Source organism: Staurois parvus, unplaced genomic scaffold, assembly GCF_062004578.1.
Source record: "Staurois parvus isolate SC_StPar_1 unplaced genomic scaffold, SC_StPar_1.0 ptg000549l, whole genome shotgun sequence".
Taxonomy (NCBI): domain Eukaryota; kingdom Metazoa; phylum Chordata; class Amphibia; order Anura; family Ranidae; genus Staurois; species Staurois parvus.
This window is the reverse complement of record NW_028318345.1, coordinates 1,641,017-1,667,419: the sequence shown is the minus strand read 5'-3', so window position 1 is coordinate 1,667,419 and position 26,403 is coordinate 1,641,017. Positions and strand designations below refer to the sequence as shown.

Below are 26,403 nucleotides of genomic sequence, written 5' to 3'. Positions count from 1 at the left end.
CTCAAGAGTATGGAGGAGATTTCAGGAGACAGGCAGTTATTCTAGGAGAACTGGACAGGGTCGTAGAAGGTCCTTAACCCATCAGCAGGACTGGTATCTGCTCCTTTGTGCAAGAAGGAACAGGATGAACACTGTTAGAGCCCTACAAAATGACCTCCAACAGACCACTGGTGTGAATGTCTCTGACCAAACAATCAGAAACAGACTTCATGAGGGTGGCTTGAGGGCCCAACGTCCTCTAGTGGGCCCTGTGCTCACTGCCCGGCACCATAGAGCTTGATTGGCATTTAATATTGAACACCAGAAATGGCAGGTCCGCCACTGGTGCCATGTGCTTTTCACAGATGAGAGCAGGTTCACCCTGAGCACATGTGACAGACGTGAAAGGGTCTGGAGAAGCCATGGAGAATGCTATACTGCCTGTAACATCGTTCAGTGTGACCGTTTTGGTGGTGGGTCAGTAATGGTCTGGGGAGGCATATCCATGGAGAGACACACAGACCTCTACAGGCTAGACAATGGCACCCTGACTGCCATTAGGTTTTGGGATTAAATCCTTGGACCCATTGTCAGACCCTACGCTGGTGTAGTAGGTCCTGAGTTCCTCCTGGTGCCTGACAATACCCAGCCTCATGTGACAAGAGTATGCAGGCAGTTCCTGGAGCATGAAGGAATTGATACAATTGAATGGCCCCCGTGCTCGCCTGACCTAAATCCAATAGAACACCTTTGGGATATCATGTTTCGGTCCATCTGATGCTGCCAGGTTGCATTTCAGACTGTCAAGCAGCTCAGTAATGCCCTGATCCAGATATGGGAGGAAATACCCCAGGACACCATACGTCATCTCATTAGGAGCATGCCCCAACGTTGTCAGGCATCCATACAAGCATGTGGGGGCCATACAAACTACTGAGTAGCAGTTTGAGTTGCTGCAATTCAATTTCAGCAAAATGGACTAGCCTGCTGCATCATTTTTTCACTTCTGTTTTTGTAGTGTCTGAATTCAGTCCTCTGTAGGTTGATAATTTTCATTTCCATCAAACGATGGGGCATCCTTACGTTCCTAACACATTATCCAGTCCATATCAGTATAGATATCCAGCATGATATTTTTCCCCATTGAGATCTGATGTTTTCAAAGTGTTCCTTTTTGAGCAGTGTATTCTCTAATGATTTTCACATTTCCTTAAAAAAAAAAATTGTGTTCCTTTTTCAGATGTTTTATTCTGTGATTATGTGATCACACAACCTCTATTCACGCCCCTCCACACAAAGTTGGGGTGCTGGATGCATAGTAGGCAGGCAGTCTGTATAGGACATCACACGTAGCAGGGAAGTATGCTGCCTGGGATCAAGGTTAGGTGGCCGGGAGGGATTCATGGTGAATCCGCGTTGGATGAAGTGGCTGGGAGTGATGCAGAAGGGTTGATTTACTAAAACTAGAGAGTGAAATATCTGGTGCAGCTGTGCATGGTAGCCAATCAGCTTCTAACTTCAGCTTGTTCAATTAAGCTTTGACATAAAAAAACCTGGAAACTGATTGGCTTCTATGCAGAGCTGAACCAGATTTTGCACTCTCCAGTTTTAGTAAATCAACCCCAGAGTGTCTGGAGAAATGCGCTGTGAAAGGGTGGTGAGGTGGTTGTGAAGGATTCAATGTAGGTAGTGGGCATGAGATGGCCAAGGAGGAATGCAGTGTAAGTGGGGAGAGGGAGAAGGGACTGTTAAGTATTTGAGGTGAATGGGGGGTGAGGTGGCTGGGAGGGATGCAGTACGAATGGGTACGGGTGTGTTTCGATGGCCGAGTCATGCTTAATAGACAGACTTACCATTCTTGGCTCCAGCTCCATGCAGTTACAGGGAAGTCTTTGGTTCCAGACTTAGCTTGCAGTTTTTTTTTCTCACATGACATAGTTAGATACGCCTGGGACAAAACACCTCCCTGTAGCTGCTGAGCTAATTATAGATTAAATTTATTGCTGTTAATTTAAACTGTATGGAAATCCAACATTTTTGGATACAGTAGAGAATGCTTAAGAACCTTGTCAGGCATTTTTGCTTTTTTTTTTGTTCTTTCAGGGAGGTGTACTTTCATGTCCTATCCCACAGACAGAAGAAAAAACTTTCTGTCCCATAGAAAGAAGAAAAAATAACAGTAAATCTCTTGAAGCAAGGTGTCACCAGACCAAATGTCCCCAGAGCAAATGTTCCCAGTGGAAGGTTAACCATCACCTACCATCTCATTTAGATTGTTACTAATCATATCCCAATACAGATTTTCCACATCGGGAGATGAACCAATGGATCAGGGGAGTGTTAAAATACAGACAAACTAAGAGCATGCACTTTATGATGCATTCCATCAAGTTGCAGTGTTACCTTTATGCATTGATCCTATAATACTATTACATGTGTATTAATGTTTGGAAAATATTTTTGTTCTTTTTTTTAGTCATTTTATGTGTTGATTATTTTTTGATTTTACCTGTTTTAATGTCACTCTATCAGTTTGTTATTGGAAATAACAGTCCATGTGAGGTTTATCATGTAATCTTAAATATTGCTTTGCAGAATTACAAAATACACTGCCTGCTCACTTGATCGCTATTGGAGGGAGAATCTACAAATCAAGACATAAAATTCAATAATGAAAATGCCACTTTAGAAATTATTTTCAAGGATTTCCAATAAATGTGTTACTGAAATACGCTATAATGTATTTTTACATATACTTTATTCCAGTTGCCCTATGTCAACCACTCACTGTTTTTTTTTCCATTTCCAACTTACCTAGTTCACTGTTAAGTGTGTGGTCTTTAGGCATGATAGCCTGTGCATTTCTGATGTTGCCTCCTCCAACAAACCAATTTACATTTGGGTTCCAGTTGTTCATGTAACCACAAAGATGGTTTTCTTCAAAGTCACACTCTACAATGAGACAAGGGTCAATAAATAAGCACGCCTAACAATATTGTGTACATCTATGACTTAATTTGTGACAAAACAAAAAGATTTGTAACCCTTTTACAACAACAATCTGAAGATTTACATCCAAGTTGACTGGGATTTATTTCTGCAGATGTGTCTACATTGTGCTAGCATTTTATCTCTGCAGAGCAAAGCAACAGGTTCAGTCAACTGAATGCCTGAGTGACCAACACCAATCAACAGTTGGAGAAAGGGACTCACATTATTCTGGGCAGTACTAGGTACTTCACTCAGCTCCTGGCAGATGAACGGAAGGGAAGCAAATGGAAAGTAAAGTATGCTTAGCTTGGGAAGGTGGAAAAACACAGGTTCACTTTGATTCTGCTCTGTATAGCAGTGTACAAATCCAGACATGAAAGTTGGATACAGTGGCAACCTAGGTGTCTACCACTGGCAACTCAGGAGTCTACCACTGGCAACCCAGGAGTCTACCACTGGCAACCCAGAAGTCCACCACTGGCAACCCAGGAGTCCACCACTGGCAACCCAGGAGTCCACCACTGGAAACCCAGGAGTTTACCACTGGCAACTCAGGAGTCCACCACTGGTAACTCAGGAGTCTACAAATGACAACTCAGGAGACTTAAGCAAAGGCCCTCTTTTGTGGTTCCCGGTCTTTGATTTTGTAGGCAATACTGAAACTCTGCCATTTTGACTCAGGAAACAACTGCCTGTATGTATTTCATGTTATCTTAAAATCATTAATTGTGGTGGACTATGTAACCCTTTTTGAATTTATTCTGCTCGTAACTTGGTATTGCTCTGTGTCCCCCAATCTGTCTTGGTGATCACTGCCACTGAAACAAAAAGCTGTGGATAATTCTAAATTTTACAGTTGTCACAAGAACAAGAGATGAAAGTAATTTTTTTCTGACACCTGCTATGGTGACTATTGTCTAAGAGAGGAATTCTTCTCATGTTATAAAGATTTCCTTTCTTCCTGTTTTATGATCAGGAATTGAAAGCAAAACAAAACGTTTTGGCTGTACACACATTTTCATATCTTTTTCAAAGAAGAAAGTAACATTTGAATTATAGATGTAAAGGTGGTTTAAAAATGCAAAGGAAAACACAAGGAAATAGTTTTTTCAGGCATAATAAATGCACCCTAATCTACATAAAGTACACATATCTGGTGTGATTGTACTCAAGAGAACTCAACAAATATTGTTTGGAGTAATTTCCTCAGGCTGTGCTCATTAGTTCCGAATAACTACAGGGGAGATTGTGGGAAAAGCCTAATTTATAATTTTCTGTGCTAGATTTCACAAGTATTTTACATTTAATATAGAAAGATTTTTACATTCTATTTAATCAAAAGAAGGCTCTGTGAAATGTGTCCTTGTCACAAAGGTATAATTTAACTCCCAACTTGAAGGGGTAAATCTAATTGTTTTTGGTGTCCTATGATTACAGATAGCTTTAAGGATATGATTTCATCATATTTGATATCCTGTTTTAGTTGCTGTGATACAAATATTTCAAATGTAAAAAAAACTTTTTTATTTAGTCTAATATACAAATATTATACATACCAATGCAATATCCAGTAGTCATTTTTAATTCATAAATTGCAATACTGCTATTATCATCTGCTCCGAGTATTCCTTCTAGTATTATCTAGAATGGAGATAAAAAGCAAGAACAAAGCATAATAGGATAAAATGGTCAAACATTTTATGTGTTCCTTACCTGACTCCATAATAGTATTCATCATAATACACTTGCAGGATTACTTAAAGTGTAACTAAAGGCAAAACCCTTTTTTTTCAGTTTTGGATAGAGTGCAGAGGGATTAGAACACTTTCAGTTTTCACTGCTATCTGTGCCCCCTTTAGGGCGATTCAATCGCTCTACTTGTCCTGTATACTGTTATTATTAAAAATTAAAGTAAAAGAAAATCCCATATTTTAGATTGACATCAGAACACTAAGGCTCCATGCACACTAGCTCAGAAAAGGCTGCATAAAAACCGCTGGTAATAGCGGTTTACAGTAGTGATTTAGAAACGTTAAGGAGTGTAAGCGCTGTATTAGCATTTATACAGTACATATGGAAAAAATATAAGAAAAATGCTGTCAGGAGTGTTTAGCTTTTCTTCTGCTGGAGAAATGCTCCCAAAAACTCTACAAAAACTATTTTTTTTCTACTCCTAAATGCTGAAGCTTGAAAAATGCTACTATCCTAAAGTGTGCATGGACACAAATGATAACATTATTTAGCTTGTAGGAGCATAAAAAAAAATGCTAGCGTGCATGGAGCCTAATAGAGAACACTAATAGAGGGGAAATCTTCCAATCAGGACACAACATCTGGTAACCCTAGTGACAAATAGGGATTCCCTCATGTTGTAGGGATATCCTCTCACTTCCTGTTTTGGCTATGGGACAGGAAGTGAAAAAAAATCTCCCCAACGGGAGATGTAAAAAAAAACTGAAAGGTTTGCCTTTAGTTATACTTCAAGCAATGGTGATACTCACAGTAACCAAGCAAATGCCACTTTTTAATCAGAGCACATAGAAGGGTAAAATTGATTACTGATCTATCACTATAGGTTGCTTTACTTTGGATATTTCTATTTGTCTTATTAAATAAATAACTACAAAACATAAATAAAAGCACAAATTGAAATGAGGTACTCTAAATTAAGTAATACCAGCAATAGTCTTCATAATGTTTTTGCTCAGTTTTCAGACTATGTCTGGTAAACTGCCATAATGTATCATTTTACTCAAACTACAACAAAAAACTGACATCAAATGGATGCCCCATGTTGGTTCGTGCAAATCCTTCTAATCCTATGCACTTCCTGTCTAGTAATAAAGCTAAGTGTCACTTTCACATGGGGGTTTCTGCCTTAGGTTAAGTGGGATCCTACCCCCAGCACATACTGTATATTAATCCACTATATCCTGCCCCCATATCTATGTCATATCCATGTCAACACTGGATGGCCTCTCCAATACACAGAGCTCCCCTACTCACATTGTATAAAAAGAGAAGAGCAGGAGGCTTCTTGAACAAATTACATTGTACACCCTCAGTTAAAAAACTCTTATTTCCCTTTCTGCTCTTCCCCCAAGAATGGAATCACCTGGAGCCCTGAAAGTTGACTTCTTTACTATAGAGCTCACCCTTGGTATCTTCCATACATTACTGTTGGTCAGTGAGGCTGTTCAACATAGTTATAGACCAATGAGATGCTGGAGGCAAGAATAGGATGGGCCCATTCTCAATTTTAAGAGCGGAGTTCAATGTTTTCATAACTTTGCCTTAAAATTTGGGCTCCCATGGGACTCTGGATGCCATTTAAAGCTAAATGCAGGAACGGCTAGATAATTTTTTTTTCTGAACTCAATTTGCTTACTGTAATTTAAAATTCAAGTTTATTTCAAAGTTATGCCTGTCATGTAAATAGGCTTTGCAGCTAAAGCATAACTCATATAAAATACAAAATACATAGATGTGCGCTGTTTTAGTTGAAAAGATATTGGTAACTCTTATTAGCTATTCTTGTAATTTAAACATGCCTACCAAACTGTTTAACCAGTTATTAATATTGTTCATTTACCTTGTACCTTTTTGATGTAGTTCTCAAATCAACACTTGCTATTAGCCAGCCATCAGACTGTTCTTGGGTAGACCACAGCAGATAATCAAAGCTCTCTCCTTCAGGCTGAAAAAAAACATTCAGCATAGTTGGGCTGGGAGAGAATTCCATACCAGTTATCTGGTAAACCAGTCTCAGGCAGCTCCATTCATCAGGCTGCAGGTCAGGACTGACGAGGACAGCTCTCTGACCTTGAGTCCCATGAGTTGTATCCAGTGAAATATAATGACCTAAGAAAACAAGAACAAGTTACCAATGGGGTGATAATTTAGTTGCAACAGTTTAAATGAAAGTAAAAAGAGGCAGATTGGCAAAGATATGATTCATTACACAACTGCTACTTTCTAACTGTAAATCAATCAAATTCACTGGGCCCCAAAAAAAGTATTGTTATATCCAATATAGAATCAATTACCCACTGCTGATACTTAATAAACATTTATAAACAGGTGAAAAATCATCAGTGTAAAACATCCAATAACATTCCACAGTAGCACAAATGTAAAAATAAAAAAATATTCAAGTTAAAAAGAAAAAACTAAATAAGCCACTAAACAATGTCCATAAAGTGCCTGAAAAGTGCTTAAACTCATTCCAAGGAAGATAATATCTGTGAATCCACCAAAGAGAATGTGCACATCCCTCTCCCTTTAGAGTATCACTCACCAGACATAATTTACATTCACTCTCCTTACTGGCAATGGTGAAAAGGAATGGTGATTAAATTCCACCTCAGCAAATTACTTCCAGCCTCCAACTCTTTCCTCCAGTTCACAAACTATTAAAAAATGTAGGGAAAAAGAGAAACACCTCCAACGGTGTAGTATCTCAAATTACATCCCTTTACTAAAGGAAAGCCACTCACATTTAACATTTATAATAATCGCTTATCACATAAAAATGGTGTCAGGCACAGGCTATAACAGTATCTCTCCCCCTCGGGATGGCCATTACATCACTTTCGCTTCCTGTCCTAGTGTCACATCTAGTTGCTACGTAACCATGCCCTGACTTGTTTCATCACAACTGATTTCATCACATCTATTTAGAAACCCTGCCAAGTTTTTATTGCTGGCTGTTTCCCTGCTGGGTCCTGATGATCATTTTCTCCAAAACAGGAAGAGATAGCAAATACAAAGTTGTACTTTGTTTTACGCCAGAATAGTAGGTGATGGGAAATCTTCCAGTCAGAACACACCTGTCCAATTACGACTGTCTATGAGGGTAATCCCGCTCCCTTGGTAGTTATCCTTTCATTAAACTAATATTGAATAGGTAGGCACTGTGCAATAAATTAAAACAATTCAAAGAAATTATGAAAAGGGGACAGACAGTCCCACCGTAACACTATGTGCAGTGTAATGATATCTTCTTATCAATATTACCCAATAAGGTTCTTGTATATATACAACAGTGACCAATGAAAAATCTTCAAAAAATCATAAACATCATATGAGTCCATGTGCTTTCACTACGTGCCAACCATAAGTAAATGGTGATATGAGACATGAGTTATGACAGTCCTTTTAGGACACTATGCTGGTGACAAAAGTCCATATATCCACACCTCAGTGAAAAATAAGTGAATGGCTCACTCACTGGACCTAGATAACCCCATTTAAGTGGTCAAATAACGCATTTTGGTAATATAAGCCAGAACATCCACTTTCAGCTTATCCTAGGATGGTCTCAGTCACCAACACTTCAAAGATCAAGGACCAAGAATAATGATGAAAGATTACCAATATGTTCCCCAGAGATGAGAGGGGAGGTTACAGCAGTTAATTAGTTTTGTCATGCCACTCAAAGAAACCCCCAAAAAATGATGGCATTCTTAGTGCAGTATTTATTGTATGAAAGCACAGGTAAATAGATTGCTATACACTCACATGTAAAGGTGCCTAGAAAACCTTCACCAGTATGTACAGCCTGTGTAGTCAAAAAATGACTGATGTGCATTCCAAGACTTCCTGAAGATGCCGCCAGGCAAAACGTACATCAAAGCTTGATTCTGTCACTTCTGGATTCTGGTGACATCACATCCGGCCATAGCGAGAGCGAGGCTTGTTTTCGGTAAACATTACAGTTCTGTCCCCTGTCAGCTTCTGCACACTGCCTTGCATGGCTGTGCATAGCACAGTCATGCAAAGCAGTGTGCTTACAATGAAGCACTAACACAGGACACAATGTAAAATGGCACACAGCACACAGTTAACCTTTTGATCGCCCCACATGTTAACCCCTTCCTGCCCAGTGCCATTAGTACAGTGTCAGTGCTTTTTATTAGCACTGATCACTGTATTGGTGTCACTGGGGATGTTATTGACACCAAGTCGGTTCCCCCCAGTGTCAGAATGCCCACCGCAGTCCCACTATAAGTCGCTGATCGCAGCTATTACTAGTAAAAATAAAAAAATTAAAATCCAAGTATATATACGCTATAACTTTCATGTAAAGCAATTAATTTACACGTATTGGGATTTTTTTTAAGCAAATACATGTAGCAGAATACATTTTGGCCTAAATTTATGATGAAATTAGTTTTGTTTTTTATTTTTTCACTGGACATGTTTAATAGCAAAAAGTCAAAAATATTGTTTTTTTTTTCTCAAAATTGTCGGTCTTTTTTTTTAATAGCGCAAAAAATAAGAAACGCACAAGTGATTAAATACCACTGAAAGAAAGCTCTATTAGTGAGAAAAAACAGGACGTAAATTTCCTTTTGGTGTAGTGTTGAATGACCACGCAATTCTCAGTTAAAATAACGCAGTGCTGCAATGCAAAAATAGGCCTGGCCAGGAAGGGGGGTAAATCGTCTGGAGGGCACGTGGTTAAAAATGGTACATACTGTATCAGTTCTCTAAGGATATGACAACTTTTGAGGAAAACTGTACGATGTACTCCCAATCAGTGCTCCCAATTGCAGTAGTTATCAGTTATCAGTAAATGGCACTGGAACTTGTGTTCAGCTTTATCAAGTATTACAGTATTCTATACAGCATATATTCAAAGGAGATTGATGTCACAGCAAACAAGAAATAACCTCAGATTTCCAAAATACACTAAAACAGCACTCCTGGTATCTCCTAACAACCTCCTTTGAAGCATTATATTTCCTATGGAATCACAGCCAAATTGTATTAAATAATCTGCCACCTACTACACAATATGAGGCTATACTTCTGTGTGGTGTTACGTGACATGGAAATTTTCCATGTCATCTAATGTAATATAATACAGCACAAGACAGGGAGTTGCTGGTTCACAGTTACTAGGATAAAGCTATGCAGCTACAAGTACAGAAGACATCTGTCAACATTCCTAACTTCAAATTATATAACGTGCAAGAAAGTCTGTGCCCAAAATACTCCTAGCAATTTATCTTTCCAAAATGCATAGCCTCCTAGCAAGTGGTGAAGACACAAGACCACTAACAGTAATGACCAGTTCTTCAAACACATTGAAAATCATAGGGAAGTACTCTATAACACAAATACTTTTAAGCATGTTTCACTTAGAACAGCTGGAAACCCCTCAACAATAAAACATCAGAATACTTTGCATGTTGTGCCTCCCTGAATTAGAGGTAGCTAACGTTTTCGTATCAAAATGTATACTGTAAATACCTTATTATTATCTTCCTTGAATGGGTATTTCTTCAAATGACAGCACTGTCTTTGTCATCTCGCCATGGTTTTTGTTGTCTGTGCAGTTATTGTTTATTTCTATTTTCTTCCCCATAGTTGGTTTAGCCTGATGAGCATGGACAGTTATTTTTATCCATATGAATGATATCTAAAACTTTTCCCGAATCCAAGAATTTTGTGCATGGTGCCTGAGCAAACAATCACTTGCCTTGGGTCATGTGGCAGTTGTAGAGCAGCTATTCACTCTCAGAAAGTGAGAAAATACACAGTTTCTGGGGTGTCTGGCAGCAGATCAAGTGAGAAAAGGAAAAAAGAGAGACCTTGTAGTATCTGTTACCAAGCCTGAGCATTATTTAAAGCGGATATCTGATCACCTATAAAAATGTTTCATGTTTGTGCTTCTAACCCTAGGTTCACATCTGTGCGGGTGGTGCCGCTGTGGATCCGCGTGAAAATACGTGCAGCCGCACCACCCACACAGAGAAATGCGGACCCGCGGGCGGGTGCCATTATTTCTACTGGCACGCCACCCGCACTGGAAAACGCAACCATACTGAGAACCGAGGTTCCCCTATGAGCTGCGTTTTCCAAAGAAGTGCAGGGACTTATTCCCTGCGTGTCACGGGCACGGAATCTATTCAAATGAATGTGCAAAACGCGGCCTGCATATATGTGAACCCGGGGGGTTAAAGTCCAAGGTTCATGTGTTAGGGAGAAGTAGTTACCTTATTCCTCAATCCAAAAGGCTATCTCTCTGCTGGTTCCAGTCCAACAAAGCCAATCCTATTTTCTGGTTATGTAGCCAATCCACTTGTCAATGTCATCACATACAATGCAAGGCCAACGTCCACTGCTGGTCCTGCATTGTTTATGATCATGAGCATGTTGAGGGCCTACCCACACTCCCAAGAATGAGCAAAGAAAAGCACGGACTGCCATGGAACAAGGAATAAGGTAAGTATTCATTTGCATTATACCCCGTAGACTAAACAAGCATTAAACCATTAATATAATTTACTGACCAGATTTCAAGAAGCGTCCATTTAAGGTAACATAAGGGTTAGTTTTAAAACAACAAAACGCGAGTAATTTTAACTACCTTGAATCATGGGGGATTGTTGCAAGCCAGATATTGAAATTTAGAAGATTCAGACAATAAATGCAATGAACACAATAGCAATAATTAAAGTGTTACTAAACCCAGGACCCTACATTCACTATATCTGGTCTCCTACAGTACAAACAATATGGAAGTGTAATTATTTCAGTAAACATAAACTGCTAAATACCTTTTCTCATCACAAGTTAGAGCAGTCTTGTGACTTCTTTCAATGTCTAGCAGAGCACTAGCTAAAGCTTGTAGGAGGAGTTTTCTTCTGCTCTTGGAGGATGCAAAGCCCCTGACCTCTGTCTGGACAGTGCTGATTGGCCCTGTGCTGATCACATGCACTCTCCAAAGAAAAAAAAAAGTCTCTAGCAAAACACACCAAACTGAGCATGTGCATGTGGCTACGGGTTCAGTCTGTCTTATCAGGAGACAAGACATGGACATTTAAACAAGAAGAGGGGCAGAGAAGAGGATCAAATGGCCTTTTTACACAACGCAGAGGATTAACCCCTTAGGTTCCACAGTGAGTATGACAAGCATACTTTACTGCATATACAGACTGATTTTACTAATGTGGGTTTAGTAACACTTTAAGTTGTTTTTAATAAATTCCCCACCTCCCTGAATGCAGCCCACCTGGTATAATAATTACTTTCCTTCTGGATTAGTGATGTTTCCTCCAACAAATGGCAGGCTCCTCTGGGTATCCATACTCATGGTGGCCCTTTGAGAACAGTGTACCTATAAAAATTAAGGAGGCCATGGCACGCATGTGCAGTATGAAGAGCTGCCTGCTAGGACCCTATTGGAAGAAAGATTGCTGTATTGGGGAGGAAAGTATTATCTTAGGTGGGATGCACCCAGAGGGCGGGGGGAAATGATAAAGGACACTTGGCTGAATGAGATGTTATGCTTTAAAGTGATCATGAAAATTTTATGTAAGCTTTAAGACGATATGATAATTTCAAAAGTAATTTTCAATATTTTGAAATCTGCACCTTTCATTAATATAATGACTGGTAAATATGCCACAAATGTCTTTGTTCAGGCACTTCCTGTTATAGGGTGACAATGTTCTGTCCTGTTTCCCAACTGTTCTTCTGCATGGCCATCCTTGCATACACTTTCCCAATGGGGATCATAAGTGGTTGTGCCAAAGCCCTTTGCACAGGCATGGTCAACCATTATCACCATCAAGAAACCTGCCCTAAAGAATTATGTGCAGTTATCACACAGGTACATGCATGTAGGCCAAAGGTGGCTGCAAAGAATGAAAAAAATGTGAAATCTTTACAATATTGTTTTAAAAATGCAGCTATTTATTGTACACATGGCATTTGCAAACTATTGTCATTATGTAATTTTGCAAACTTAGGTCAACTAATTTAAAGGTTTACACAGACTTTAAGGATCAAATGGGCATTAAACCTTTAGTGTTAAGTTCTGTGTTAGCTTTAAATACATACTCATACATACTTGCAATAGCTAAGCCTGTTTCTGAGGGCTCCTTAAAGAAGAACTTTACTCTCTTAATCAACATTTACTATGTTTGATCTTCATGCTGCTCGCATTAGTAAATAGATAGGAAAGTATAGTGCATCCAGAAAGTATTCACAGCGCTTAACTTTTGCCACATTTTGTTATATTACAGCCTTATTCCAAAATGGATTAAATTCATTTTTTCCCCTCAACATTCTACAAACAATACCCCATAATGACAACATGAAAGAAGTTTGTTTTGAAATCTTTGCAATTTATTAAAAATAAAAAATGAAAAAAAAAAAACACGTACATAAGTATTCACAGCCTTTGCTCAATAATTTGTTAAAGCACCTTTAGCACCAATTACAACCTCAAGTTGTTTTGAGTATGATGCTACAAGCTTGGCACACCTATTTTTAGGCAATTTCTTCCATTCTTCTTTGCAGTACCTCAAGCTCCATCAGTTTGGATGGGGAGAATTGGTGCACAGCCATGTTCAATCAGGTTCAAGTCTGGGTTCTGGCTGGACCAATCCAAGACATTAACAGATTTGGCCCGTAGCCACTCCTTTGTTATGTGGGCTGTGTGCTTAGGGTCGTTGTCCTGTTGAAAGATGAACCATCGCCCCAGTTTAAGGTCCAGAGCGCTCTGGAACAGGTTTTCATCAAGGATGTCTCTGTACATTGCTGCATTCATCTTTCCTTCGATCCTGACCACTCTCCCAGTTCCTGCTGCTGAAAAACATCCTCACAGCATGATGCTGCCACCACCATGCTTCACTGTAGGGATGGTATTAGCCAGGTGGTGAGCAGTGCCTGGTTTCCTCCAGACATGATGCTTGGAATTTAGTCCAAAGAGTTAAATCTTTGTTTCATCAGACCAGAGAGTTTTGTTTCTCATGGTCTGAGAGTCCCTTAGGTGTCTTTTGGCAAACTCCAGGTGGGCTGCCATTTGCCTTTTACTGAGGAGTGGCTTCCGTCTGGCCACTCTACCATACAGGCCTGATTGGTGGAGTGCTGCAAAGATGGTTGTTCTTCTGGAAGGTTCTCCTCTCTCCACAGAGAAATGCTGAAGCTTTTTCAGAGTGACCATCGGTTGCTTGTTTACCTCCCTGGCTAAGGCCCTTTTCCCTCGATTGCTCATTTTGGCCGGGCGGCCCACTCTAGGAAGATTACTGTTGGTTCCAAACGTCTTCCATTTACGGATGCTGGAGGCCACTATGCTCATTGGGACCTTCAATGCTGCAGAAATTTTTCTGTACCACTCCCCAGATCTGTGCCTTGATACTATCCTATGTCGGAGGTCTACGGACAATTCCTTGGAATTCATGGCTTGGTTTGTGCTCTGACATGCACTGTTAACTGTGGGACATTATATAGACAGGTTTATGCCTTTCCTAATCATGTCCAATCAACTGAATTTCCCACAGGTGGACTCCAATCAAGGTGTGGAAACATCTCAAGGATGATCAGTGGGAACATGATGCACCTGAGCTCAATTTTTGAGTGTCATGGCAAAGGCTGTGAATACTTATGCATGTGGTTTTTTAATTGTTTTTTATTTTTCATAAATTGCAAAAATTTCAAAATGACCTTCTTTCACATTGTCATTATGGGGTATTGTTTGTAGAATGTTGAAGAAAAAAATGGATTTAATCCATTTTGGAAAAGGGCCGTAACATCACAAAATGTGGCAAAAGTTAAGCGCTGTGAATACTTACTGGATGCACTGTATATCATGTTTACGTTTAAATTTTTATTTTACATTTCTTCTAAATGTTCACCTCTTGATCCTGCCAGAAACACACTTCCTGTCCTAGTGTAACAATGCTCACAATGATCCTTAAAGTGGAACATCACTATGTTCAGTCAACATTGGCTATTTATTATCCTTATAGTAACATTGGTAAATAGATAGGAAAGTATATTATATTAACTTGTTTTAAACTCTTTTTTACATTTCAGTAACTTCCTGGTTTCCAGGCCTAGGCAAGTTATACAAGGGCGCACTCTCATCGTGCATTACCGTGATACACCACGTGTTTATTAAGAAAACAAATAGATATATACTCACAAACCCAAAAGAGAATAAAAACAGAACAGGTGGTCCACGATAACAGACCAATACAATACTGCACCCTGCACAGGGATAAACTGACGCGTTTTGGGAGACAAACCCCCTTCTTCAGAGCTAAAGTGTATACCTGCTGATCCGACATCTATATACCAAAATGTGCTAGAGAGGTCAGAAAGAACCCCCCCCGCACACAGGGAGGCCCAATCACAAAAGGGCCAATGAGATCCACCTCCAGTAAAAAAAAAAAAAAAAAAGGAAAAACACATCAATAAATAAATGGATGAAGAATACTCACTTATAGCACCAGGACATGTATGCATCACTCTTAATATGGGGCACATTTCCACAAATGACAATCAACTGCACAAGATGATATATGTTGATAGACCAAAAAAGTGTTTGTATATAGATGAATTATGGATATAAATATAAAATTAATAAAATAAAATTAAATTAAGTGCCCCATGAATGTAGCAACCAGCACGGCTTCTGTGCTGCTCGACACGCTGGTTTATTGTGGACGTGACCATATCTGGTCACTTTCCTTTTTTTTTTTGCTGGAGGTGGATCTGATTGGCCCTTTTGTGATTGGGCCTTCCTGTGTGCCGGGGGGGGGGGGGGGGGGGTTCTTTCTGACCTCTCTACCACATTTTGGTATATATACTGCATGTTGGATCAGCAGGTATACACTTTAGCTCTGAAGAAGGGGGTTCGTCTCCCGAAACGTGTCAGCTTATCCCTATGCAGGGTGCAGTATTGTATTGGTCTGTTATCGGGGACCACTTGTTCTGTTTTTATTCTCTTTTGGGTTTGTGAGTATATATCTATTTGTTTTCTTAATAAACACGTTATGTATCACGGTAATGCACGATGAGAGTGCGCCCTTGTCTGCTTTTGTTCACCAGTACCCAGATTTCCCGATCTTAGAAGGGCTGCACCTCACCATTTGGCATTCAGAATACCGTTTAGTCTGCATGAAGATTTGAGCGTTGGTTTCCTTTGTTCTAGGCAAATTATGTCATACATACCAGGAATTTTTAGGAGAAGAGGAGGGGTTTTCTCAGCTAAGCATGCCCTCCTGCCTTCATACCTGATCTAAGGGTAGATGGATTCCAGGAAGTAAATGCCACATGAATAATCTACTATTACCTAAGATGGGCATGGCCAGAAATGCTAGGGGGTGTCTCCACAGCACCAAACGTTACACTAACTGTTTCCAGTTCACTTTCCTGTGTGCAGTGCTGGTCATCGGCACCCTAATCACTGGTACACAAAGGAACACATTAGGAAGTAGACCTGGGTGAGCTCTAAAACATGGACAAATACGTATTCTACTTTTCTAGGAAATAAAAAAACACTTAGCTGAAATGTTCTAACTCATTTCCAATAAAAACATTTCAAACAACAGCTCTTCAAAGTCTCAGAATAAAATTCTGACCATTTACCAATACCCACCTGTAGAGAACATTGCTTTGCTTAGCAAGATAATAACACATTTTTACGGACACAAATAACCAAAATAACAGTTATAGGAGTACAAACTGTATTGAAAGTAATGAATGCTTTTTGGAATCCACATTATTAATGGAGACAGTACATCTGTGCAACATTTTACATTTTATGTACAAGTAAAGCTGAACTCAATGCAAACAGCTGAGCACACAGATGAAGTACATACTGTATATAGGAACTGTTTTAACTGAAAACTGATTTGTATTTATGTCCATCCACTCCTGAGATTTACACTGCCCTGCCAAAAAGCCTAGTCCTGACTTGCAGGGAAGGAGAACTAAGCTTTCACTTTCACATTCCCTCCTCACCTTCACCCTCTGAATGAACAGTCATTCTGCTTTCTCCTCCTATCATTATGCAGCACAGTTGTTTGTTGAACTGTTGCTGCTTCTCCCTCTCTCATAGCTCTGCTGAATGTGTAGTAGACACCCAAAGATTGAAGGCTCTTTCAAATTGCTGCATTGTGGCTAAAACTCAGATTTTTGTGCAGTTAGCATTAGTTTCCCACAGACTTTCTATTAGATGCTGGGTTTTTTTCTGACAGTACACTAAAAATACAGCATGCGTTTCAGAAAAAGCATCAAAAACATGCAATCTAATAGTAAGTCTATGGGTAACCTTGGGTTAACTGCACAAAAAGTGTGGCCAATCCGCAGTGCAGCAGTATGAAATGATTCCGATACCATGTTAAATTCAAGTAATTACACTGCTTGCATGTGAGGAAAGTACATTTAATGATGTATTTATAATTGCAGAGCTGCATTTATGGGTTTCTTTTATATCTACCTGGAGTTCAGCTGTAAACCACAAATGCAAAATGTTACAAGTAACAGCAATTATCTAAATTGTGACATAGGGATGTCAAATTCAAACAAGACGGGTAACATGACCCAAGACGGGTCCACATTAGTTTACCAAGGGTCATTGTTATAACATTCCATTTAGGGTTCAGCATGTTTGTCATGCTAAGTATTTTAAATGTTTTGCAACTGTAATATTGGAACTTTTTAAAAAAGTAACCCTGATTATAATCACCAAACTGTAAAATGATAAAAGGACTGTAATTGGTTAAAGACTGAGGTCACATTTAATTTGAATTTTAAACTGGTTGAGAACTTCAGAAAAATAGTAAGTGGACCAAAAATGCATATTTGATGATGTCCAAAATGCATATTCGACATGTTTACTGTAGCCTAACACAAAATGTGGGATCCCTAGGGCATTTAACAAGGCCAAGTATGTGCAAGTAAAGAATGGACAAAGAAAATAACCTAGAACCTGCTTGTGTGGCAGCTGACAAGTAATATGAGCACAATGGGGAGACGATATCAGCTATTTTGCTCAATGGGGCAAGACTACAGTGTATTGAAATATATAACCATATTAAACACTGTTTCTCTAAATTAAAAACTATTTATAAATATTAAATAATGTTAGATTGGGTCAATTGACTTCTAAATCAAGCAAGAATGCATATGTAAACGGTTGTACAAATTTGACTCAAATCAATAATTATTGACTGAAATCAGTATAATTTATATATGAATATAAGAAACTACTCAATACATTACATAATAAATAAAATTAACTAACAACTGAAAATTCACGAGACCCAATTTTCGTGATGTGCTATAGCATCTTGCATATGATTCAAACTCCACGCAATTAAATACATTCTTCCTTCGGCTTGATTGTTGCACAGTGAACCAAAATCATCTCTGTTTACTGAGCAGGGGGTTATCTGAGAGGCAGTAAATTGATCTAATATTAAAAATCAGAAAACTATGAATAGAACAGAGCATATACGAAACAATGACAATTGAAGATGTTGAACGTGTTTGAGTATCTAAGGTGCCATAGTCTCTTATATTAATAACTAATATACAGTAGTAATAACTGGCTATAGCCATCAAAGCACTAGTTTTGATTTTATGGGGTTGATTTACTAAAGGCAAATAAACTATTCACATTGCCTACCAAAAATACCCATTTACATGCAAAGAAGATTTTAAAAACAGCATTTTTTCATGCATGTGATTGGATGATGGAAGTCAGCAAAGTGTCACCTCATTCACTAGGGAAAATTCCCTTACATAGTGCAACTGCACTTGTAAAGAGAACAGTATGTGCCTTCAGTAAATCAACCCTTATAGATGGGTAGACAATGCAAGTTAACCGTTTACCACCACCCTATAGTATAAATACTGCTACAGGGCGGCAGGGGTGCGCAAAATCCCATATATATACGTGATTTTGTATTTCCAGGTAGAGGGCGTGCATGCCTATCTGCGCCACCATTGGCGGCCTCACTTGGTGATCACCGTGTATCACTGACGTGAGAGAGACCTGTATGTAAACAATACAGATCTCTCCCCTGTCAGCTCCGGCACACTGCTTTGTACGGCTCTGCATAGCAGAGCCGTACAAAGCAATGTGCTGACACAGTAAAGCACAAACAGCACACAGTGAACCCTTTGGTTGCCCCAGATGTTATCCTCTTCCTGCCCAGTGTCATTAGTACTGTGTTAGTGCTTTTTATTAGCACTGATCACTGTATTGGTGTCACTGGGGATGTCAGTGACAGTTAGTCAGTTCACCCCAGTGTCAGAATGCCCACCGCAATCCCGCTATAAGTCCCTGATCGCCGCCATTACTAGTATTAAAATAAAAAAAATTCCAGTATCTATACCGCCATTTGTAAACGCTACAACTTTCATGTAAACCAATTAATTTACACATACAGGGAGAACATGCAAACTCCAGGCAGGTGGTGCTGTGGCTGGGATTTGAACCAATGACCCTAGTACTGCCAGGCGGAAGTGCTAACCATTTAGCCATTGCTCTGCTTTATATTTTGTACTGCATAAGTGTAACAGATAATCACATTGTGCCAATATTCACATTATCATAAAATGTCATCGTCACACCACAGCCTGAGCAGGCCAGCACCGGAATGCCTGTAACCAGCAAAGACTCTCCTCAGATGCAGGAAGCCCTGAAACACATCATGGAGACAGATCCTGGGGCATACCTGCAGTTCCTTGAATACCAGGCTGACAGAGAGGCTGCGGAACGCCAGGCAGCGGCTGAAAGAGAGGATGTGCAGAGGGAAGCTGTGGAACGCCAGGCGGAAAGAGCGGCTGAGAGAGAGGCGGTGCAGAGGGAAGCTGATCGTCTGCACGAGCTGGAGATGGCGAGGCTCCAGCCACAGCAACAGGTTCAGAACCTCGGGTCCTTAGAGCACAGGGACGCCTCTCTGGCTGTGGGCACAGCAGCCAAATTTCCAGTGATGGAAAAAGATAGTGACACTGACATGTATTTACTTTCATTTGAAAAAACGTGCCGTCAGTACCATCTGCCCCAAGCACAATGGGCTCGGTACCTGACACCAGGGCTACGAGGCAAGGCCCTGGATGTGTTTGTCAAATTGCCAGAGGGGCAGGATGACGATTACAAAGCTCTAAAAGATGGCATCGTTCGGAAGTACCAGATGACCCTAGAAGTGTACCGCAAGCGGTTTAGGTCCTTGCAAGAGGGACCTGGGGACTCTTACACGGATGTGGCCAGTCGCTTATGCACCACATTCCGGCAGTGGACTAAAGGACTGAAAGATGACTCCTACGAGTCTTTGGAGGATCTCATGATACGAGATCAACTCTTGCATATCTGCCAGGCAGACGTCAGACAGTTTGTCTTAGAAAGAGAACATCTGTTAAAGCGGCAGCCGATCTGGCAGATACCTATGTCCACACGTGGGTATCTGACCAACGCAAGGCTCCTCCGAATGGCTGGAAAGGAGGGAAATCACCTATAGCAACCCCTCCTATGCCGGTGAGTCAAGCTCCCACTCACCCAACACCTGCAGTACTTGGAGCCAAGCCATCCCTGCCTGACAAGCACAGATGTTACACCTGTGGGAAATCCGGACATCTCAGGACGCAGTATCCTGAGCAGAAGCAGATGTCATCACCTGGCCAGCTAGCCAGCAACTCTTCTTCCGTGCTGTTTGTCCGCAGGAAGATGCGGGTAACCCCCACCAACTTGCAGCCAGTCACTGTTGGCAACCAGTCTGTAACTGGTTTCCGTGACATCGGGCAGAAGTCACCTTGATCCGACCAGAGGTGATTGAGCAAAGGAACCTCATCCCAGGAAAGTTTCTTACCCTCACAGGAGTTGGGGGGACCTGTTCACGCATACCCTGTGCAAAGGTATTCATAGATTGGGGTGCGGGAAGGGGGATGAGGGAGGTGGGGGTCTCAGATAAAATTCCCACACCTGTTTTGTTGGGTGCTGATTTGGGTACTCTTGTGTCCTATTATGCCCCTGCTAAGAGCACCCCGGATGCCCCCCTGGAACTCTCTGGACATGCCAAGGTACTGTGTGCAGATGTTGGGGTAATGTCTGGGCAACCTGTGGATGGACAGAGGGAGGGGGCTGGGAATGGCGTGCGGTTGCAAGATTCTCCATTGCCTGGGGAAGGAGAGGAAATCCCCTTGCATGGGGAGGTAATGAACTCATGTGTCACTGATATTATAAACGTAACTGTTGATAATGATGACGATGATGCTGATATTGATAATGTTGATGATAATGTTGATGATAATGTTGATACTGTCAATGATGATGATGATAATGATATGGATAATGATGATGATGGTCATGATGATAATAATGATGCATTTTCATTGTTGGGGGTCAACTACAGTGCTGTGAAGTGGGCAGAGGTACAATCTCTGGGTGCTGAGCAAAGGGATGGTCCGGATAGGCCTCTTTCTTGCTCTGGCTCAAAGGATTCTACCTTGATGCCGTTGTCCCTGTATGGTACTGGACAGCCGGCTGGTACTTGTAGTCCCATGACCAAGGCAGCGCTGAGGAGTGATCAAACTGTGGACTTCAGTAGGCTAGCTGTGAGCGTCCCTGCTGAGAAAGATAAACAATGGCTTGAGGGGGATAGTGACATGAATAGTCTACCAGCAGGGAGCTTGGGGACTGAAAGAGTGTCACCTGATCTGGCCTGTAAAAGTGTGTGGGGAAAATCTGAAGCTAGGGAGGAAACATCCTCCAACTATTTCTGGCTTGGAAATAGTTGGAGGCCGACAGATATATGTCATGGGCAGTGACAGCACACCTGGATTGGAAGTGCGAGGGGCCTCATTGGAGTTGATAGCCAGCGCTCAGAGAGGGGGCTTCGGCCTTCAGCTCCAATCACCTCTCCTTTCCATTCAGGTACAGAAGCTGCTGGCAAGGCCTGTGATAGATGTCTGGGTTCAAGAAAACTCGGGGAGAGCTCACCGTGCTGTTCATAAGTTGGATGGCAGGGTGTATCCTTCCCTCATGCCTTCGGCCCACCTCACCTCACAGGAGGTGCAGACTGAATGGGCCGAAGAGACAGAGGGAATATCACAGTCATGAATCCAGCGGTCCCGCAGGGTCTGGGCATCACCGGTAGTCTCGGTCCCCAAACAGGATCCGATGACCAGGCTTTGTGAGAACCTTGGAAAACTGAGCGCCAGCCCTGTAATCGTGCCCTACCCCATACCCAGGAGCCATAAGGGAATGAAGCATCCGGCAGGCGCCTGCTGTCTAACCATCATGGACCTAAGCAGAGGGTATGGGCCACCATCTCTAACCCATGAGACTTAGGACGAGTCAGCCTTCACTACCCCATGTGGCTTGCCTGAATTCACGGGAAAGCTAGTTGGGGTTGAGAACGTACCAACCACCTCCCCAGGGGTCAGGAATGACCTACAATGTGGAGTGGAACTGTGTTCAGTTGCCCACTTTAGGGGCCTTGCAGTGTTCGGCCCGGTCTGGGAAGAGCAACTTGGGCCCCTGTCACTAGTCAGGAACAAACTGCCCGTACCTAGTCTGACAGTCGAGAATGGTAACTGTCAGAGGGGCATGTCAGTGGTTCAGCCTTGGGAACCACTGGTAGGAAGAGACCCCCAGAGGTCTGGGAATGGGGAGACTGAGGCAGTTACGGCCTGGCCTAATCCCCAGGCCGAAAAGCAGGTTACGTCAGTCTTGGGTACAGCTGGCTACGGTAAGATGCCTGGGTGCAACTATCATGGCTCCGCTGAACCTGTGACTGATCTAGCAGACAGGAAACTGATGGAAATGGTGTCCTGGATGCTAGCAAGTAACTGTTCATCTTGGACGAAGGTACCTGTAGACACCTCTGGAAGGCGAGTTCCAGAATTCACCTGTCCGGTACCGGTGCACACAGGCGCCACTACCTTCGGGCCAGATGTAGTCCTAGGCCTGAGGAAGGAGGTTGGAGAGGGAAATCTCATTCTCTACCTCGACAAGAAGCTACATCTCAATATGTTAGCATATGACACCCCTGAACAGAAGTGAACAGAAGTGTTTTGTGAACAGGTGGGCACCACGGCAGTTGCCACGATGTCCGGGTAGTCACGCCGACTGGTGCTCAACCCTGACAACTCACTTGGTTGGCACAACAGTGTTGCTGGGGAAAGCAGCCCCCTTCTCATAAGGAACCTGGTTCTCCCGCAGTGCAGTGGTACCAGATCACCCCAAGGTGAACCTCTTGGCAGAATGGGTCTGTGCCCTGGTCAGGCAAACCAGCGACAGAAGTCGGTTGCGTCAGGAGGGAAATTGCAGTTCCCTCCCATGCAACCACCTGAGGGGGGAGGTGTAGCAAACGCGCACACAGAGATGGATGCGAACCTCCATTTTGCAAAAAAGGCCTCCATATTCTATCATTTTCTACTCCCAAATCAGCTTCCCTCATCCCCCCTCCCTCTCTGTTGAGTAACATGTGGTCAGTTTGATGCAGAGATCACAGGCAGCAAACTCATTGGGAGGGCTTCATGGCTATAAACCCCAATTAGCTGGTGCCCATATGTCTGCAAGACTCTTGCTTGGAAAGGGATTGTAAAGCCATAAACCAAGTCCTTCACTGAGTTCAAAGACATTCCAGATAAGCAATAAAGCAGACATCACATTCAAGACCCACTTTCCCCTATCATTACATATCTTGGAATATGAGAGACTACATAAAAAACAGATAGATATTCAAACTGGTCACTTTAATACAAGTCGTCTGATATATTACACCCCCTATCTGACATATACAGGAAAGCAGAAAATGATATCTCCTTAACCGTCACAACAGGTATGTCATATTTTATATGTAGACGTTCAGCAGAAAATTCTGCGTATTAATCTACTCGTGGATAGAAAGTTATATGTATCCAGAATACGTTATGAACCATGACATCAACTGTGAGGGTTTTTGGTCATAGCTTGGGTCTCCGCCTGCAACACCTGCCCAAATGAGGCGATTGGTTCTCTGCTTTAAGGAGACACCCTGCTGAGTTCCTAAAAAAAGCTAAACTAAGCTGAGTTGAGCAGAGTTGAAGATTCTCCCTTATAACATCAGAACTAACTTTGGGAGATAAGGCATCCTTTTGGCTCTGAAACCTGATCTGCTTAAACCAAGGATGACGGCAAGTACTTTATCCCTCTAAACTTCTTTCTGTTATCTCTTTGTTGTGCTATTGTTTTCTGTATATTTATATATATACAGTGGGGATCGAAAGTTTGGGCACCCCAGCTAAAAATTTGTATTAATGTGCATAAAGAAGCCAAGGAAAGATGGAAAAATCTCAAAAAGGCATCAAATTACAGATTAGACATTCTTATAATATGTCAACAAAAGTTAGATTTTATTTCCATCATTTACACTTTCAAAATAACAGAAAACAAAAAAATGGCGTCTGCAAAAGTTTGGGCACCCTGCAGAATTTATAGCATGCACTGCCCCCTTTGCAAAGCTGAGACCTGCCAGTGTCATGGATTGTTCTCAATCATCGTCTGGGAAGACCAGGTTATGTCAATCTCAAAGGTTTTAAATGCCCAGATTCATCTGACCTTGCCCCAACAATCAGCACCATGGGTTCTTCTAAGCAGTTGTCTAGAAAACTGAAACTGAAAATAGTTGACGCTCACAAAGCTGGAGAAGGCTTTAAGAAGATAGCAAAGCGTTTTCAGATGTCAATATCCTCTGTTTGGAATGTAATTAAGAAATGGTAGTCATCAGGAACAGTGGAAGTTAAAGCAAGATCTGGAAGACCAAGAAAAATATCAGACAGAACAGCTCGCAGGATTGTGAGAAAAACAATTCAAAACCCACGTTTGACTGCACGATCCCTCCAGAAAGATCTGGCAGACACTGGAGTTGTGGTACATTATTCCACTATAAAGAGATACTTGTACAAATATGGTCTTCATGGAAGAGTCGTCAGAAGAAAACCTCTTCTACGTCCTCACCACAAAAATCATCGTTTGAACTTTGCAAATGAACATATAGACAAGCCTGATACATTTTGGAAACAAGTTCTGTGGACCGATGAGGTTAAAATTGAACTTTTTGGCCGGAATGAGCAAAGGTATGTTTGGAGAAGAAGGGGCACAGAATTTAATGAAAAGAACCTCTGTCCAACTGTTAAGCATGGGGTTGGATCAATCATGCCTTGGTGTTGTGTTGCAGCCAGTGGCACAGGGAACATCTCACGAGCAGAAGAAAAAATGGATTCAATAAAATTTCAGCAAATTTTGGATGGTAACTTGATGCCATCTGTGAAAAAGCTGAAGTTAAAGAGAGGATGGCTTCTACAAATGGATAATGATACTAAACACACCTCGAAATTCACGGGGGATTACATCAAGAGGCGTAAACTGAAGGTTTTGCCATGGCCTTCACAATCTCCTGGCCTCAACATAATTGAAAATCTATGGATAGACCTTAAAAGAGCAGTGAGTGACAGACAGCCCAGAAATCTCAAAGAACTGGAAGACTTTTGTAAAGAAGAATGGGCAAAGATACCTCAAACAAGAATTGAATGACTCTTGGCTGGCTACAAAAAGCGTTTACAAGCTGTGATACTTGCCAAAGGGGGCAGTACAAGATATTAACTCTGCAGGGTGCCTAAACTTTTGCAGATGCCCTTTTTTTGTTTTCTGTTATTTTGAAAGTGTAAATGATGGAAATAAAATCTAACTTTTGTTGACATATTATAAGAATGTCTAATCTGTAATTTGATGCCTTTTGGAGATTTTTCCATCTTTCCTTGGCTTCTTTATGCACATTAATACAAATTTTTAGCTGGGGTGCCCAAACTTTCGATCCCCACTGTATATTGGCTACATCTTTTTCTGTAAATATTTTTATTGCACCCTTTTGACCTTTTAGTAATAAATCTTACTTTCTGAAAGTGTTGAACTGTTTCTAAAGCTCTTTAATGCAAACTAAGAACCCCTGCCTCTGAAGAGTGCTACTGTGTGTGTGTGTTTTAAACTTTGGTATATCTCTGCCTGCGGTGACAGTGCTATACCGACGCTTATGCAAACATCATAGTGTTATTGCTGATATTGCCGAGTTTCCTCTTTCTCTGTACAAAAAGGAGGTGGTGGCAGTGTGAAGGGTTAATTGCGTAATTAACCTGACCCAGTAACAATCGCTCCCAGGCTGCAAATAGACAGATTGTGGTCCATTAGCTGGAAAATCTTTGTGCAGAGTGCAGCTGAGCATGGCATTGTTACGCACGTGACAGTGCGGTTTTAGATTGGCTAGTCCTTCGGTCACGAATATGGGGAGAAGGGCTGGGGTCTGACGCCACGATCGTCACAGTCACGACTCTTCAATTCCTTCAGAAACAACTGCAATTGGGAAAGGTCAGTAGTGTGATGTATGTGTCTGCCTGTCACGTCATCCTACCTGAATATACCTCTCAAGAGCTCTCAGCCCTGATACAGGCAGTGGGTGTCTCTTGGTAGGAGTTTTGTAAATTTGAATGTGCTGATGGGTGCACTGGTGGGTAGCTGCATAAGCAATGACAGACGAGGGAAGAGTAATGGCCATATTTGATATAGAGCAGTTGTGGCTGACAAAACTGTACTGCAATGAACTACAGAGAGTGGGTCTCTTACAGCCTCGCTAAAGAGGATTGGGC

General features: G+C 41.4%; 1 protein-coding gene across 1 annotated transcript in view; it reads right to left on the bottom strand.

The window, feature by feature from the left end:
- MAMDC2 (MAM domain containing 2) overlaps positions 1-26,403 on the bottom strand; it is a 138,388-nt gene that overhangs the window by 38,572 nt on the left and 73,413 nt on the right. The window contains exons 3-5 of the mRNA XM_089691059.1: positions 6,563-6,831; positions 4,527-4,611; positions 2,794-2,931 (exon numbers count right to left, since the gene is read on the bottom strand). Of these exons, the coding sequence (XP_089547185.1) occupies positions 2,794-2,931; positions 4,527-4,611; positions 6,563-6,831 (492 nt within the window). The remainder of the gene's footprint in view (positions 1-2,793; positions 2,932-4,526; positions 4,612-6,562; positions 6,832-26,403) is intronic.